Raw genomic sequence first — 19,431 nt, 5'->3', positions numbered from 1 at the left:
GTGAAATTAGTCATAATGTAAAGGCAATATACTTTAGTATAAGGCTGAAAAACAAACAAACACAGTACAGCAGAATAAACTGATCTCTCTATCTATAGAGACACGTCATAATATGGGGACCATTGTAGCAGCAGCTGAACAAATCATAATATTTAGATTTTTTTTGCCATGGAACACTTAGAAAAAGAGGTCATTCAGGTTAAATTAGTTGAAATCTGTTATTCAAGAGGAAAATTTACCTTCTTTTAAGTTCCTGATTCTCCCGTACTAGTTTATCTATTTCGTGGCGGAGAGATTCAACATCACCCTTTGGTTGACCAGTTACTGAGCGCACTTCCAAGAGCTCAGTTTCCATGTGTGTGATTTTTCGTTGCAATGTGTTGATTTCATCTGTAAGTCTTCGATTCCGGTCATTTTCAACTGACAGTCTGTTACATAACAGAGGTAAAAACTACATAATAAAAATGAATTTAACTAAAAAGAAACAATATAAATAACTGCTAATTTATAATTCACCAAACTGAGATGCTGGTAAAATATGTTCTAGATAAATCAACTACCATATATACTCACTTAAGTCAAATCCAACTGGAAACTTCACAGACCCAAATCTGCTTTCACAAAATGCACTGGCAGACTATAGTCTATGCAGCTTGTAAGAAGTAATCAGTAGAACAAACAACATTAACATGACTGAAACTTTAGATGCAACAGGATCATAATACATGCATTATCCTTAAATGCATATAAAAATTAACCACATATACCTTTCACTAATTAAAAAAGGTATACACTTATCATTCAGAGTTTGCATTACTCAGACTAAGCTGTAAATTATAATGCTTGATTGGCTGATATTAAATCACAATGACCAATCAAAGAACTGTAAGTTCAACCTATAGAAAACCCTAATATTAATTTTATCTCCATTTTTCACCTCCATATAAGTACATCCAATGTTCCTTCATTAGAAAATGCCGCACAGCAGTTTCAGAATTCCGTACACAAGTTTTGGTAGCAAATAACAAATTCTAGTTTAGTTTAGTGGTGCATTCATAATCACAGCATAACATTTTCATTGCGATAAAGTATGAAAACTAAACGTGATTTCTAAACCATACATCTTCTTTAAAAAAATGTCATTATTACAAACGTGTATATAGTCAGTAGTTACAATTTACAATCACAAATGTTTCTGAAAATGTTTTGCTCACACGAAAATGAGGCTGCTCAAACAACCACCAGTTACACACAGGAAAAATATTAGAGGGAACGTTGCATACATCTTTCATATAGGACAACTTTTGTGTGGTGTATTGAGTGTTCTATGTGAGAGGTCTCATTGCAACTAAAACCACATTAATTTACTTTTAATGCAACTAAAACTACTAGTACAGATTTTTTTCCCCATCAATTTGGTAAACATCATCAGGTATTCAGGTTGTTCGAATATGATACCTCAGTATTGATATGCAATACAATGTGTTTGTAAATCTACTCATATTTCAAATACTTCAATTACTGATATTCATTTTTTAAAGCGGAAAAGAGCTAACTTTAAAAGCAATGTAGAGTGACATTTTGATCACCATTTGGCAAAATGGATTTTGTCTGCTTTCTGTATATATTTATTTCTAACTCAACCGACTTATACAGTGAAAGCTGTCTTGAGAGACAATTGCTACGTGAGACCACCTGTCTTGAGAGACCACTGCTACGTGAGACCACCTGTCTTGAGACACCATATTCTCAATGCACAAATTTATTGATTATACAGCATTGTGACCTCTTATGAGATCCCACCATTTTTGAGAGACCAAACTTTTTTGGCAGAAAGGGTTGTCTTTCAAGACAGGTTCTACTGTATTAACAACCTTCTTCAAATTTGTAAATGTTATTTTCTCAATGACCCTTTTGTAAGTTAGAATGAATTTTGACATAAAATCTGCGAGGAAATGAACTGGTATAGTAGAATTACACAAAAAAAGTTAATTCAGGTTTGGCCAATGTGGGTATGTGAGAAAGCTTGCCAGTAGTTTCTCATGGGTCGGTGGTTCTTTCCAGGGTTTTCCCCAGTTTTTCCTCCACCATTTATACTGGTCACCATGTATAGTCTATCTTGTGCTGAAAAATGTCGTTAAACCATACAACAACAATGAACAACAAAAAAAGTTAATGGTGTACCATCCATTTGACCATAACCATCGCTACTGCCTTATAAGTTTACATTTGTTTTGTCATACTTCATCTTAGGTGCCTCATAAGTAACTGACTTAACTGGTAAATGTTTTAGTATCATCTTTAACATGTCTGGTTTATAAGTCTTAAGTTCTGAGTTATGTCTGACTCATACCATACATACTAGTATAAAAGTCAAATCCAACTGCAAATAACACAGACCATGATTTACCATCATAAAATGCACAAACATTATATCAGGGTCAATGTTCTTTGTTCAAGGACTATAGCTTCAATCTAACAAACTGCATATCAATAATCTTCTGGTGCAATGTGCAATGGTATAACTGGGTCTAGGCAGTTTGCAGTTGACTAAAACTTGTATGAGAATATATATGGTAAGTTGAACACTTATCTGATTCACATTTTTTTTAAAACCTTGACTTTTATGCAAGTATAAATGGTATTTTATTGTCTAGATAAAGTCAAGGGTTTTTAATCCAATTTTCTTCACAATCGAACCAACTTTAGCATTGTACTAAAGCATAATAATGTACTCCTGTGTTGAACCAATTTAATAGAAGTCAACCAAATCAAATCTGATCATCTTAAACTAATATTTATCACATATTTAAACTGGCATGGTTGACTTTTGATAGACTATAATTGAGGATGACTGGCATGGTTTGGGATTCATGGATTGTAATTGCAAATGACACAGTTAAAGTGACACAGTTTTGAGTTTCTTGGATTGTAATTGTGAATGACAGTTAAACTGGCATCATTTGAGTTTCTTGGATTGTAATCGGGAATGACAGTTCAACTGGCATGGTTTGAGTTTCATGGATTGTAATTGAGGATGATGCAGTTAAAGTGGCATGGTTTTGAGTTTCATGGATTGTAATTGAGGATGACACAGCTAAAGTCACATGGTTTTGAGTTTCATGGATTGTAATTGAGGATGACGCAGTTAAAGTGGCATGGTTTTGAGTTTCATGGATTGTAACTGAGGATGACACAGCTAAAGTCACATGGTTTTGAGTTTCATGGATTGTAACTGAGGATGACACAGCTAAAGTGACATGGTTTTGAGTTTCATGGATTGTAATTGAGGATGACACAGTTAAAGTGGCATGGTTTTGAGTTTCATGGATTGTAATTGAGGATGACACAGTTAAAGTGACATGGTTTTGAGTTTCATGGATTGTAATTGAGGATGACACAGTTAAAGTGACATGGTTTTGAGTTTCATGGATTGTAACTGAGGATGACACAGCTAAAGTCACATGGTTTTGAGTTTCATGGATTGTAACTGAGGATGACACAGTTAAAGTGACATGGTTTTGAGTTTCATGGATTGTAATTGAGGATGACACAGTTAAAGTGACATGGTTTTGAGTTTCATGGATTGTAATTGAGGATGACACAGTTAAAGTGACATGGTTTGAGTTTCATGGATTGTAACTGAGGATGACACAGTTAAAGTGACATGGTTTTGAGTTTCATGGACTGTAATTGAGGATGACACAGTTAAAGTGACATGGTTTTGAGTTTCATGGATTGTAATTGAGGATGACACAGTTAAAGTGACATGGTTTTGAGTTTAATGGATTGTAACTGAGGATGACACAGTTAAAGTGACATGGTTTGAGTTTCATGGATTGTAATTGAGGATGACACAGTTAAAGTGACATGGTTTGAGTTTCATGGATTGTAATTGAGGATGACACAGTTAAAGTGACATGGTTTGAGTTTCATGGATTGTAATTGAGGATGATGCAGTTAAAGTGACATGGTTTGAGTTTAATGGGTGTAATTGAGGATGACACAGTTAAAGTGACATGGTTTGAGTTTCATGGATTGTAATTGAGGATGACACAGTTAAAGTGACATGGTTTGAGTTTCATGTATTGTAATTGAGGATGACACAGTTAAAGTGACATGGTTTGAGTTTCATGGATTGTAATTGAGGATGATGCAGTTAAAGTGACATGGTTTGAGTTTCATGGATTGTAATTGAGGATGACACAGTTAAAGTGACATGGTTTGAGTTTCATGGATTGTAATTGAGGATGATGCAGTTAAAGTGACATGGTTTGAGTTTCATGGATTGTAATTGAGGATGATGCAGTTAAAGTGACATGGTTTGAGTTTCATGGATTGTAATTGAGGATGACACAGTTAAACTGGCATGGTTTGAGTTTCATGGATTGTAATTGAGGATGATGCAGTTAAAGTGACATGGTTTGAGTTTAATGGGTGTAATTCAGGATGACATGGTTATGAAGTAGCTGGATTTTGGGACACACCATTTGTTTGGATCCATCGAGTGCATCATTTGATATTGATCAAATTCCACATAGACAGAATCATCAACTGATTTATATGCTGATGAAACTTCTTTCTCTGACGAACAAAGCTTCAAAATGAAACTAGAAAATAATCCTCAGATGGCATTAAACATGTTTCAGATGTGGAAATATGGGGAATGGCATGGTTGTACATGTAATTGGAATGGCATGGTTGTACATGTAAGGGGAATGGCATGGTTGTACATGTAATGGGAATTGCATGGTTGTACATTAAGGGGAATGGCATGGTTGTATATGTAAGGGGAATGGCATGGTTGTACTTGTAATGGGAATAGCATGGTTGTACATGTAAGGGGAATGGCATGGTTGTACATGTAATGGGAATGGCATGGTTGTACATTAAGGGAACTGGCATGGTTGTATATGTAAGGGGAATGGCATGGTTGTACATGTAATGGGAATGGCATGGTTGTACATGTAAGGGGAATGGCATGGTTGTACATGTAATGGGAATGGCATGGTTGTACATTAAGGGGACTGGCATGGTTGTATATGTAAGGGGAATGGCATGGTTGTACATGTAATGGGAATGGCATGGTTGTACATGTAATGGGAATGGCATGGTTGTGCATGTAAGGGGAATGGCATGGTTGTACATGTAATGGGAATGAATAGTTGTACATTAAGGGGACTGACATGGTTGTATATGTAAGGGGAATGGCATGGTTGTACATGTAATGGGAATGGCATGGTTGTACATATAAGGGGAATGGCATGGTTGTACATGTAAGGGGAATGGCATGGTTGTACATGAAAATAAAGTTTTTGTTAAAAATAAAACTGTGGAAATGAACAAATTTTAAACAAAAATTATGACTTTATCTTTTTCTGTAATAGTAAGAAATTTGAGAAGTTTCCAAGGACAAAATTCTTGGTATTTGGTTTACTCTACTCTGATCATAGAAAATTAATAAGAAAGAAAACAGAAAAATGTATAAAGTTTATGTTGGGTTGACTGCGGTTTACCTAAGAAACACATTTTAATGTAGAGAATCCAGTCAGAGCATTAGATCACTGATTAGCCATGAAATTTTGAATTCCAAAACCATAGAAAGAACTATATAAAATCAGTTTTCAATACTCTCAGGCAGTTATATGGAAACTTATCCCAAAAGGATTCAAAGAATCTTTTTGTATGCCAGTCTTTCACAACAGTGGCATTTAAAAATGGATGAAAGATAGGGCTTAATTAATAGCACAAGGCCCATCCACCTCCTCCGGATTCATTTCTGTGTGTAAATGTATGCTGGTTATGCATACATCTAACTCTGACTTGTGAACATCATCACTAGTCTTTTAGTTTGTATACCATTTACACGTGTACCTAGTTAATCAGGCTGGGTGCATAATTTGAAGAATATGAAAATGTGTGTCTGCTTGTGCATATGTATGTGCGAGATGAAAACTGGCAGATTGAATTTTGCATGCATTTGTATCTTAGATTAGTCACGAACAGAGTTACCCTTGTTCAATAAAATTTTTTATTTTACCTGATCAACTAACATATTGCATATGTCAGTTAAATCCAAACACGTGCTGATACCTATCAATCACTGACCAATATTACGACTGGAAAAAGTATGATTTAAAGGTCCAGTAGAAATCTGATGGACATTCAGACATATTGTATGAACCAGCTTACACAATGAATTTAACTGCAAACAACACAGACCCTGATCTGCTGTCGCAAGCTGCACCAGCAAATCCAGGTCTGTATTATTTGCTCTACTGATTTCTTCTAAGAAACGGCATAGACTCCAATCCATTGGAACAATATACGATAGTAGATCCTGGTCTATGCAGTTTGTAGCTGGACTTGAATTACAAGCAAGTACATAATGAAATATATGTCAGTTAACCGACTGCCACTTTATCTCATGCACAAATTCAAACCGTCACAACTTCAGCATTTTTCAATCTTTTTTCATGAAATTTTATGCATTCACAATTTTTAACACTATCTGTATGTCACATGACATCAGTGTCAACATAAAATACCCTAATTTTATGCGCCGTGCTATGTTGATGAGTAGAGATGGTTATCACTGCTATGGTGATAGGTCAATTTAAGTCCAAACAGTTTAAGTCCAGATCCTAGAAATGTAAAACTATAGAACAAAATATGCAATCTGATATTTTATTTCTAATCAACATATTATTTCTTCTGTTTTTAGCCCTACCTTGACTCCAGGTCAATAGAAGCTTGTTGGTTTTTCTGTACCTGTTTTTAGCCCTACCTTGACTCCAGGTCAATAGAAGCTTGTTGGTTTTTCTGTACCTGTTTTCAGCCCTACCTTGACTCCAGGTCAATAGAAGCTTGTTGGTTTTTCTGTACCTGTTTTTAGCCCTACCTTGACTCAAGGTCAATAGAAGCTTGTTGGTTTTTCTGTACCTGTTTTTAGCCCTACCTTGACTCAAGGTCAATAGAAGCTTGTTGGTTTTTCTGTACCCGTTTTTAGCCCTACCTTGACTCCAGGTCAATAGAAGCTTGTTGGTTTTTCTGTACCTGGAGCTGTAAATTGTTCTTTTCTCTGTAAGCTGCCTCCAACTGCAACCTAATAATGAAATTCACACAGGTCTAAAATAAATCATTTTTCCAGCAGCCCAAGACAAATAGACATTTATTCCAAACACGTGTAAATTACTTACCTGCCTTGAATTGTTCATACTTTTCATATTATTTAGGTGAAAATGTCAAAATGAATAATTTTTCAAAAAATTTCCATTCTCAACAAGCAGATGTTTTCATCTTCCCAGCCATACAGTCAACAGAATGAAAAAGCCCTACCTCACAGTCCTATCAGGAACGCTAAAGGACATTTCATAAACAGTAAAAACACAGAAGAATTACATCAATACATGTACATGTGACTACCTACAGTGATATATTCTATCTTTAACATTTATTTTTTGTTATTATTTCTTAATTTTTATTATTGTTCACTTTAGTTTCAATCAGAAAACATTTTGTGTTACAGTTTCACCTCATTTGCAAAAGTGAGTGTGTGTGTGTGTGTATATATATATAATAGTGTCACCACAAGAATTAGTAGCATTTGAAATCCACAAAATATGAAAGAATGCCTTAGTTACTGGAGCAGATTTTATAAACACAATCTACTGCAAAAAGCATCGACCCAGATGTGTAAATAATGCGTTGACAAATCAAGATCAATGCTGTACCAGTGAAATCAAAGAAATATTAATGACACTGACTCTGATCTTCTGACATGTTATCTGAGAGCAGATTGGTATAAAATCATTTGCAGTTAGTGGCAATACATACACAAAACTACATACATGTTTTCATCCTGACATTTATGTTTTACTGGAAAGAGAGAGTTTGAATTCTTATGTAGTGATATGTTAAGGCTGTTAGGCCGATATTTATTCATATGCTATACTAAAAGGCTTCTTTTCACCAATTCAGATCAACTCATGAATGCTATTTTGTATTTATTACATGGCCACCTTTTACACTTTTTAAATACCTGTCGCTAATTTACTGTATAAATGAAATTAAAAACTAATTGGAATTTATATAACTCTGATGTGTCGAAAAATATTGACACACGGGCATCAGAAAAGATACCAAAATATCTCCCAGCTGGTTGTGTGATATGGAAATACAGACTGAAAATCTATATTGAATGACACCTTAACCTTGTGTTATTAAATGGGTTTGTAAAAAAATAATTTTACTTCTAAATGTGGAAATACATATGCAATGATGTAAAATTTTAGTGGGGACGGCACTGTCTGGATAGAGACAATGCAAAATATATCATCTTGAAAAGCTGTATTTGCGTTTTTACATTGAATCTAATGTTTGCCCATCTTACCTGATATCATCTAATTCCTTTTCATATAAATGCTTTATATTTCTAACTTCATCTTCTAGGATTTTTGTAGATTTAATAAACACTGAGGCATCTATCTGCTTTCCTTTTTCTGAAGTCTGTCGAACTTTATGTATGTATGATGTAAATCTGTCATTCAATCTCTGTAACTCCTCTTTCTCTTGGAGCCTTGACATGGTAACAGGGGAGAGCACCTCACCTGTACCGTAGTAACTCATTTTAGCACTTTTTGGTGATTTATCTTCACTTGACTGTGCAGGAACACTGCTGGATGGTATAGTTTGGTACTGATGGCAAGGGCTTGAATAGCCAGAGTCTGACTGAATTTTTCTTAATTGTGTAGAAGTTTGTGTCTCGGCAGATTTTTGAATAGAATGAATGTCAAACTGTGTACTATGCCTGGACCTTGATGTATCACCAGGAACAGATTTTACCACATACACAGTTTTTTCAAAGGGATGTTTGGCTGACTGTCCTGCTTCAGGTAAGAATCTACGTGTCTGAATAAAGCTTGAACCAGTTCTTTTTCTTTTTGAATCAGGTTCAGCTCCTGGAATTAAATCACAGTTTTGGTCAGTCTCCTCAGTATTTCTGTTTGTACACTCGTTATTGTCCTCATGAAATTCCTCTCTTGCTGTACTGTGATCTGGATTGCCAATGACCACCTCCCCTTGTTCAAGGTCGATCAGTTTGAAATTGTTGCCCTGAGAGACATCAGAGTTGAATGACCTGTCACTGACAAGGGGAGAATCCGCATAACCTAACCGACTGGGACTCCGCAGTGATGGAAGTTCTAAAGTGTCCTGTTGGTTCAAGTCTTCGCTAAATCTGAAATTCAAAGAAAATTATCCTCTGTAAGAATAAAAATTGATTGGACTATTCCTAATCATGGAGGTACAAGAGAAAGAGTACTGAATGATTAAACTGATTATGTTTTTTAATTGAGACATACTGTCATTAAATTAAAAAAGAACAATGTGAAATTGTTTCATGCACCCATCATATTGCAGTTTTGGTTCTATGGGCCCTGTACTGCTGTATATTTACTATGCAAGCTTGAAGTCCAGCATGGTAAATTTATGCAAATGTAGGGTCTGGGCTTATAATCAAACATTATGCATGCCTACAAGATAATTACTTTAGAAGAAATCTTGCTGAAGTTAAGAATTTTAATGGCACATGTCACATTATGACACTCTCAAGTACTTTTCTGATTATGAGACAATAAATCAAACACATCCTGTCATAAAATTGTGGATCATCCAGTTCAAACAAAATATTTAAAAAGTATGCCTATTCAACCTCAACTGCAGCCTCTACAAAACATATTGTTTTTTATTTTGAAATATATTTTCATCATTGCAAAGGTGTGAAATAAGTGCATCCTAAATTTATCAGAGAGTTCAAAGACAGTCACTGAAATTTTATCAACAAGATATCTATCCTAGATACAACACAAGAGTCCCTTGAATGGACTGATTCTCTGCTGGCCAAAAAGAATTTCCAGAAATTTAAGATAATATCATTTCTTCTTTTTAACTGCTGAGCGTTAAAACCATCTTTTATATTTTTGATTAATAACAAGATGTTCAAATTATCTGCTGTGGTAGTCACACTGAATGTAAGATCAGCACCATTTTCATTTAGAACCAACCAAACATTGTTACATATCTTCCCATGAAAACCCCATGTGAATACGGCCATCCATTAGAGATGAAATGATCAATCAATATATCAATGCATCATGTAACACTTTTAACATATCAATAACCACATTGATACAAGAGGTGAAAAACCGATACAAAATAATAGTTCCCTTATACAAGTTTAATCTTCAGCAGTTGTGAATAATTAGGTGTATGCATTTTTAAGCTGAGAATTCATCTGAGACAGCTGTTTGCAGGCATAAAATTGCATTCATTTCTATCAGAAAAAAAATATTGGCAGCACATACTTGCCTTCTACAAATTAATACCAGGTGACTAACATGGTTTTAAATCTTTCTTTCACTTGTTTTCTGCCCCTTACACATTTGTTATTTCATCCCATCAGTGTGTTTAGATAATGATAACATTTATTTATTAACATAAAGGAATCATTCCAGACTTGTTCATCATGTATGTTTTAAATATTTTACAGATCATTTAATTCGCACTTTCTGTTGCTTTGTATCTTGTTTACTTGGACTAAATTTGAAGGCTACACTTCTGGTGTGTAACACAGTGAAATATGTTACATTCAATTCTGATTGGTGGTTATTGTTTGTTCGAGTCCAGGGTAAAACAATAACCACCAATCAGAACTAACTGTAGCTTATTCACTGCATGACACAATGTAAGCATTGCATCAAAACCTGATCCAGACAGAAGCAACAAAAATGGCTATTAAATGATCTGTAAAGTCATACATGGGGAGCAAGTTTGGAATGGCTCCTTTTACAGTGATATAGGTAATCAATGACTGACCAACAGGACAAAGAAAATTGGCACAGAATTGTCAAGACAGCAAATTCCAAACCAAATGAATTAAAATCACCTTTTTGATTTCATGAAGGTGAGCGGGTGTTGTTAATAATTTCCTTTCTCAATGACAGAAATGAGTGCCTGTAGCAATGGCAGTTGTTTTGCATATGCAGTATTAGTACAATGTGATGGATCTGGTTGGTAGTCATCTTTGTTCACACAATCTGTTCAAGAGCAGATTTTACTTGCAAGAAAAAAACTGCATGATTTCTGTTTTGAAGATAAGCCTGTCATGCTTTCCAAATTTAACTGAAGACATGAAATACTAATAAAATGTTTTTAATGCATTCATGAAATGCCTGGTCAGCCTGAAATGGTCTAAAATCACTGACAACAAGCAGTCTGTTTGGAAGTGGGTTTTTCTAAAAATATCTTGTCAATGATGAGAATGGCATACATGTGCCAACTGACAGAAGGATGACATACAACAGGTCATCCAATAAGCTTATCTGGTCTTGATAGGTAGAGCTAAAAATAATGCACAAAAAATAACAGAGAGAAAGAGAGAGAGAGAGGGAGAGAGGGAGAGAGAGAGAGAGGGAGAGAGAGAGAGGGGGGGGGAGAGAGAGAGAGGAAGAGAGCGAGAGAGAGGGAGAGAGAGAGAGAGAGGGAGAGAGAGAGAGAGGGAAAGAGTCACAATAAGGTGTTTACCCTAGTCTGGTCACACACACACACACACATGTACACATGCATGCATACATACACTCATGTATACACATGCATTTGCATGCACACACACCAAGTCATGCAAAGCAATGCAAAATTAAGGAGAAAATTGGTCATGCAAAGACATGAGTGGCCTTCAAGAAATTCCAATGGGTCGAGAAACTATAATTGCACTTGCACCAAGTGTCATATTTGAATTAGTGACATAGGGGCAGATTCACAGACGACTTCAGCTCAACTGCATCTATTAAATTTTTCTTGACAAGTCACAATGGCCCATCCTGGGGATATCCTGGTACACACATACACATGTTCTGTAGAATCACCAAATGATGTTTTACATTAAAATCAACTGAGAGAGAAAGACAGAGATTCTGACTATCGATGGCTTTGTGACATTGACCACTGACCTTTAACAACCACCTTTGAAAGCATAACCTTAGGGGCAGTGTTGTATAAATATGGATACATGCAAGGAAAAATAGAAGATAAATAGTAAGTAGTGAATGTATTAATTTAAGCAAATAACTGAAAAACTATGAATAGTAAATGTATTAACTGAAATACAGTGCTCCATTGATTACATGTCCAGTTTCATGCAATTATAAAAATCATAGATACATGCAGCATTGATCAATGAATTTTAATAAAATCAAGCTTTGCACAGATTTACTGAAAATTATTTTACTCAAGCTATTGGTTTTCATATAATTGATCTAATAATGTACACAGGGTGATATTTTCTGCTAGCATTAACTTGAAATGGCTATTATTGTGAATGTTCTAAGGGCAGTCATGTAAGACACTGACTGGAGGTAAGCACTGTATTATGCACTACTGGTTTCGCTAGATAAGCTGAAACCATGTTTAGATAATACTAATCGCCCTTTACCATAGGTGATCAATAACTTTCAATCACTTTCCAGCTTGTTTGAGGTATATGAACGTTATTATTTATATAGCATTTACATATTGATTAGTCCTGCTGGAGGGTGGATAGTAAGGGTGGCAAACGAAAAAGGGAATTTAATGAAATCAATTTGTGCATTCATATTTATTGATGGATACTGAGGGTGCAGAGAGATCTGTGGGGATTCGAGGGAGCACTGGATATTATAAGCAATATATATTTAGTAATAAACTCAAGTTAACAATGAAATATTTTCAACTTTATGTATGGTGTCCTGCTAGCTTTAATTTTTAAATTACAAACAATTAGTATTTCCATAAGTAATTAGGAAATTCTTCATTATGGTAAACATTAAAGAATTTCAATGCTAACTTTATTGAGAACACATTAAATAGAAGACCAGAAAACCACATAATTTCTCATCTGGAGTTTCAGACTAGGTTTCAACTATAACTTTTGATCAGCTAATCGAAACCAACCTTTTCTAATCCCTTCATAATGATTTACACAAAATATCAAGCTCAAACTCAGGTGCAGACATTGTATGATCTCAAGGCAGGATTAAAATGACCTTAAGTGCAGAACTAGAGTAAAGGAAAGAATAAAGGAATCCAACATAAGAAACTTGGGCTTGGATTGGGAAGTCACCTTCATGAGTTAGAATTTAATGTCAGGAATGGTGTGGGATTGGGAAGTCCCATCCAAGGATGAGAATTTAGTGGCAGGAAATTATGCTTTGCTGAGTTGCTGCCTACAATTTTTCTATTCCTCACTAATGCACATAATGGATTATTTTTATCAAATTCCTCACAGCGAATTAGTTTTGAAAAAATGACATGAGATTAGCATGGATAGAACTTTAGAAATACAGGTCATTTTGTTGTAGACAATGATTACTGTTTATAAGCCAGCACAATTTGTTCCTTCAGCATTAAAACAACAAATAATGCAGTCATTCAAGAAATTAAAGGATAATAATATCACTTTCAGTGTCAATGAGTGCATTTGTGTGGGATAGGCATTTTACCCATGACTTTCAGTGTCAATGAGTGCATTCATGTGGGATAGGCATATTCACAATGGCGTTCAGTGTCAGTTAGTGCATTCATGTGGGATAGGCATATTCACCATGGCATTCAGTGTCAGTGAGTGTATTCATGTGGGATAGGCATATTCCCTATGACTTTCAGTGTCAGTGAGTGCATCCATGTGGCATAAACATATCCCACATGGTTTTTTCACATAGGCACACTATATCAAACATATAAAGGAAGGATGGAATGTTCTTTATCAGTGCATTGGCCACTCGTAAATTTGACTGGAGAGACATTTAAAAAGGCACATGCATTCCCAGATGGACAGACATTACCATAATGTGTTATCATCCATCATATGACAAGTATATAGCAATAAACAACCATCAGAAGTTACCATACTGTGCCTGTACGAATAATAATAATAATGTTACCATATTTTTGTATGAATAATAATGATGATGTTACCATATTGTTGTTTGAATACTAATGATAATATTACCATATTGCTGAATGAATACCAATTATAATCTTACCATATTGTTTTATGAATACCAATTATAATGTTACCATATTGTTGTATAAATATTAATGATGATACTACAATATTGTTGAATGAATACCAATTATAATGTTACCATATTGTTGCATGAATATTAATAATATTGCTACCATATTGTTGAATGAATACCAATTATAATCTTACCATATTGTTTTATGAATACCAATTATAATGTTACCATATTGTTGTATAAATATTAATGATGATACTACAATATTGTTGAATGAATACCAATTATAATGTTACCATATTGTTGTATAAATATTAATGATGATACTACAATATTGTTGAATGAAGACCAATTATAATGTTACCATATTGTTGTATGAATACCATTGATAATCTTACCATATTGTTGTAAGAAAACTAATGATAATTATACCATTTTGTTGAATGAATACCAATAATAACATTACCATATTGTTGTATGAATACTAATGATAATGTTACCATATTGTTGTATGAATACTAATGATAATATTACCATACTGTTGAATGAATACCAATTATAATCTTACCATACTGTTGTATAAATATTAATGATGATACTACCATATTGTTGCATGAAAACTAATGATAATGTTACCATATTGTTGAATGAATACCAATTATAATGTTACCATATTGTTGTATGAATACCAATTATGATGTTACTACATTTTAGTAATAATACTTTATGATAATGTTACCATATTGTTGTATAAAAACTAATGATAATGATACCATTTTGTTGAATGAATACCAATTATAATGTTATCATATTGTTGAATGAATACCAATTATAATATTACCATATTGTTGTATGAATACCAATGATAATATTTTCATATTGTTGTATAAATACTAATTATAATGTTACCATATCATTGTGTGAATACTAATAATAAAGTTACCATATTGTGCCTTTATAAATACCAATGATATAGCTACCATATTAATGTACTTGTTTGAATGCCAATGATAATGTTAGCACATTGTTGTATTTAATACCAATCATAATGTTACCATATTGTTGTATGAATACTAATGATAATGTGACCATATTGTTGAATGAATACCAATTATAATCTTACCATACTGTTGTATGAATACTAATAATATTGTTACCATATTGTTGAATGAATACCAATTATAATATTACCATATTGTTGTGTGAATACCAATGATATAGTTACCATATTGTGCCTGTATGAATACCAATGATATAGTTACCATATTAATGTACTTGTTTGAATGCCAATGATAATGTTAGCACATTGTTGTATTTAATACCAATCATAATGTTACCATATTGTTGTATGAATACTAATGATAATGTGACCATATTGTGCCTGTATGAATACCAATGATATAGTTACCATATTAATGTACTTGTTTGAATGCCAATGATAAACTCATTTGTACATATAAGTTTTACAAGTTAACTAAGTGCATATCATGAGGCAAAATGCACAAGGTTCACAAACCAAAACTACTTAAATAATTACATGAAATGTCAAATGTCTGCACAGCATAAATAAGCTATCCCAGTGACCTATATTTAAATGCAGTATAGCATACTTACTATAATGACCATATCCACTGACTTTAGAGATTAAGTTAAAACGAGAATGAAAACAACTATTTATATTCATGAATGCCTCTGGGCATCATTAAATATACTACCAATCTATTTGTCACTTACTGCATATTGCATGTATAATGACTATGTGGGTCCAATATGTTTGGGTAAGTATCTATATGGCAAGAGAAAGGAAAGAAAGTAAATGTATTGTTGTCTATACATGTACATACTACTGTCATATGTATGTGTGTGTATGTGTGTGCATTTGCATACAAGAAAGTTCCTTTGTATGAGGGCCTCAAGTTAGGTTAGTTCTTCAGCTGACTGTGTTACCCTCTTTAAATAAAGTCATTCTTCTTCTTCTTCTTATTTTTATTATATATTGGCAGTTTCATAACTTGCCTATTTTAATGACTCAGATGTAAGCAGGACCTGTGACACAAAGTTAAACACAGAAGATAAAAGTCTGTTTAGTATGATATTAAGGTAACAGTGACTTAGGATGATACTGGACTACTAACAAATATATAGGATGATGACATAACACATATATGTATAGAATTTTCATGCATCAAGTGTCATAACTACCACAAACAGTGCATAAAGTAGCCAAATTTATTGAAGCTTACAATGGAAGCCACACTGACCTATAAATAGGCATATGGAAAACTTTGTACAAAAATGCATAACTGAAAAAGTGTATCAACAGCATCAACTTTTGTTCATAATTTTGTATTGAAATAACTAAAGTCATGCAAAATAACACTGTAAAATTTTGACAATCAATACATACCAAATTAAGTTCAAACCTTTTGATTAAAAAAAATTTTAATTAAGAATGTAAACACTAACTGTCATACCTAAATTCAAGGCCAATGAAAAATAAACTGTTGCTGTTACCGAGTTTGTTTTGCAACATTTCCCAGCTAAAAACTTTACCAGGTAATTGAACAAGCCAATTGAAGAAGTAGACTTCACTATATATACCTTAATTTTACTTCAATGTAAGTAGACTTTAAAATATCTACCATAAATGGACTTCAATGTATCTACCATAAGTAGACTTGAAAATATCTACCATAAATGGACTTCAATATGTCTACCATAAGTAGACTACTTCAATATATCTACCATAAGTAGACTTTAAAATATCTACCATAAATGGACTTCATCGTATCTACCATAAGTAGACTTTAAAATATCTACCATAAATGGACTTCAATGTATCTACCATAAGTAGACTTGAAAATATCTACCATAAATGGACTTCAATGTATCTACCATAAGTAGACTTTAAAATATCTACCATAAATGGACTTCAATGTATCTACCATAAGTAGACTTTAAAATATCTACCATAAATGGACTTCAATATATCTACCATAAGTAGACTTTAAAATATCTACCATAAATGGACTTCAATATATCTACCATAAGTAGACTTTAAAATATCTACCATATATGGACTTCAATATGTCTACCATAAGTAGACTTTAAAATATCTACCATAAATGGACTTCAATATATCTACCATAAGTAGTCTTTAAAATATCTACCATAAATGGACTTCATCGTATCTACCATAAGTAGACTTTAAAATATCTACCATAAATGGACTTCAATGTATCTACCATAAGTAGACTTTAAAATATCTACCATAAATGGACTTCAATATATCTACCATAAGTAGTCTTTAAAATATCTACCATAAATGGACTTCATTGTATCTACCATAAGTAGACTTTAAAATATCTACCATAAATGGACTTCAATATATCTACCATAAGTAGTCTTTAAAATATCTACCATAAATGGACTTCAATGTATCTACCATAAGTAGACTTTAAAATATCTACCATAAATGGACTTCAATGTATCTACCATAAGTAGACTTTAAAATATCTACCATAAATGGACTTCAATGTATCTACCATAAGTAGACTTTAAAATATCTACCATAAATGGACTTCAATATATCTACCATAAGTAGACTTTAAAATATCTACCATAAATGGACTTCAATATGTCTACCATAAGTAGACTTTAAAATATCTACCATAAATGGACTTCAATATGTCTACCATAAGTAGACTTTAAAATATCTACCATAAATGGACTTCAATATATCTACCATAAGTAGTCTTTAAAATATCTACCATAAATGGACTTCAATATATCTACCATAAGTAGACTTTAAAATATCTACCATATATGGACTTCAATAAATCTAACCTATCTGTCCATGTAAAACCAGTAAACAACTGCCCACATCTTAGACACAGATCTAATGTTGCACTGGAAGGTTAAGGTCTAACCCGTTTGCCCAAAATCATAAGCAAAACATGGTGTAGACCCTAATCTGCCATCAGATTATGTTACAACACAGTGAGATTTACACTAATTACATCTGCATCTGCATGATATGTAAATAACATAATATGGAATTAATAAAGACATACACAGAAAAGAGAGTAAATTTGGTTCTTTTTTCTGGAAAATATTTGATAAAAATTACCATACCTGACAGTCTTTTTTGCTTTCAGCTCAGCACTTTTCTCTCTCTCCAGCATGATCTTCAAAAGCTACTACCCTTTAAAAGCTGTCCATAGAACTGGATCTTTGCAATTCACAAAAATGTTGAAGGAATTAACAACACTTATTATTCATGCTGAGCGGTATCCAAATGCATGTATAATGTTGTTGATTCAGCAGAAATAAAGGCACTGATCTCTTTTCTGTATAAACTGATGGAAACAAAATCTTATCACCACACGCTGAGATAATATCCAAGCAAATGTAATTCAAATTTCTGAATACAAACTTCTCCTTTGTCAACCAAACTTAAAAATCAATTGAAAACTGCAATCTCTCAAATCAATCAATATTTCATAATGAAGCCAGTGGACTCTGTCACAAAGCAACAGTTGCAACCAACTGATGTTTCTGCAAACCAAGAAACAATTGTTTTCTAACAGATGTTATCACAACAGTTAGCAAAAGACTCAGACCTGGTTAAATATAGGATCATAAACTGGTTGATACCTGAAGAGCAGTACCTCTATTATACTAAAGTGTGAAATAATATTATGAACCAACAAACAGATAGATGGCACTGTCACAGGCATAGCTCAAACCTATAATATCTAAATCCTGAATGTACTGCATAATGAAAAATCAGATTACACTAAAAGATTGATAACCCCAACACTAATCATTCAAATACCTGGCATCACTAGAATAACTTGCTCAGTCATTGTGTAGAACATTTTCTTGTCTCCATCCTTGGAAAACTCACAAGTGATACAAAATTGAACCAAAAATTATAGCTGATCAGTAGTCATTAGAGTAAGTTAATGTACTGAATGTCATTTAGATGAGATGGGGATGGTAAAGTACATGATGAAAGTATATATATACTCCCTCTATCTCATGCTTTGGGATCTAAATTTTTTTCGTCCCCAGGAATCTCATACATATAGACCATTGTTAATTTATAAAAAAAGTATAACTGAGTTACAGATAAATTTAGATTGAATTAAGTTTTGAATGAGACCAAAATATGGCACTTCTTCTGCTTCATGTATTACAGTCAGCATTAAGAGCTATTTAACCTCTCGTTTTCTTCGTGGTCCTTTAATTTCAAAAAAGCTCTTTGTTTTCAAGCTCAACCTTATAGTTTGCAAGGCCCAAGGTGCCATATGCTGGTAGCAGGGTCAGAGTGGCCGGTGGAGTTACTTTAGTATCCCTAATGTTTTTGTATTAT

At 33.5% G+C, this 19,431-nt stretch overlaps 1 protein-coding gene across 5 annotated transcripts in view; it reads right to left on the bottom strand.

The window, feature by feature from the left end:
• Positions 1-19,431, bottom strand: part of LOC149785261 (lamin-B2.L-like) — a 136,578-nt gene that overhangs the window by 81,148 nt on the left and 35,999 nt on the right. For 2 of the 5 annotated variants that reach the window (XM_089979113.1, XM_089979114.1), the window contains exons 1-4: positions 18,189-18,541; positions 8,393-9,238; positions 7,016-7,105; positions 240-428 (exon numbers count right to left, since the gene is read on the bottom strand). In XM_089979113.1, the coding sequence (XP_089835239.1) occupies positions 240-428; positions 7,016-7,105; positions 8,393-9,238; positions 18,189-18,238 (1,175 nt within the window). In that variant the 5' untranslated portion in view covers positions 18,239-18,541. Of the gene's footprint in view, positions 1-239; positions 429-7,015; positions 7,106-8,392; positions 9,239-18,188; positions 18,547-19,431 lie in introns of those variants that run through there. The other 3 variants (XM_089979117.1, XM_089979116.1, XM_089979115.1) reach the window with 3 other exon arrangements.

Source organism: Sinohyriopsis cumingii, chromosome 13 (assembly GCF_028554795.1).
Source record: "Sinohyriopsis cumingii isolate HCF-2022 chromosome 13, ASM2855479v2, whole genome shotgun sequence".
Classification (NCBI taxonomy): domain Eukaryota; kingdom Metazoa; phylum Mollusca; class Bivalvia; order Unionida; family Unionidae; genus Sinohyriopsis; species Sinohyriopsis cumingii.
This window is presented reverse-complemented; position numbering and strand designations above follow the sequence as displayed.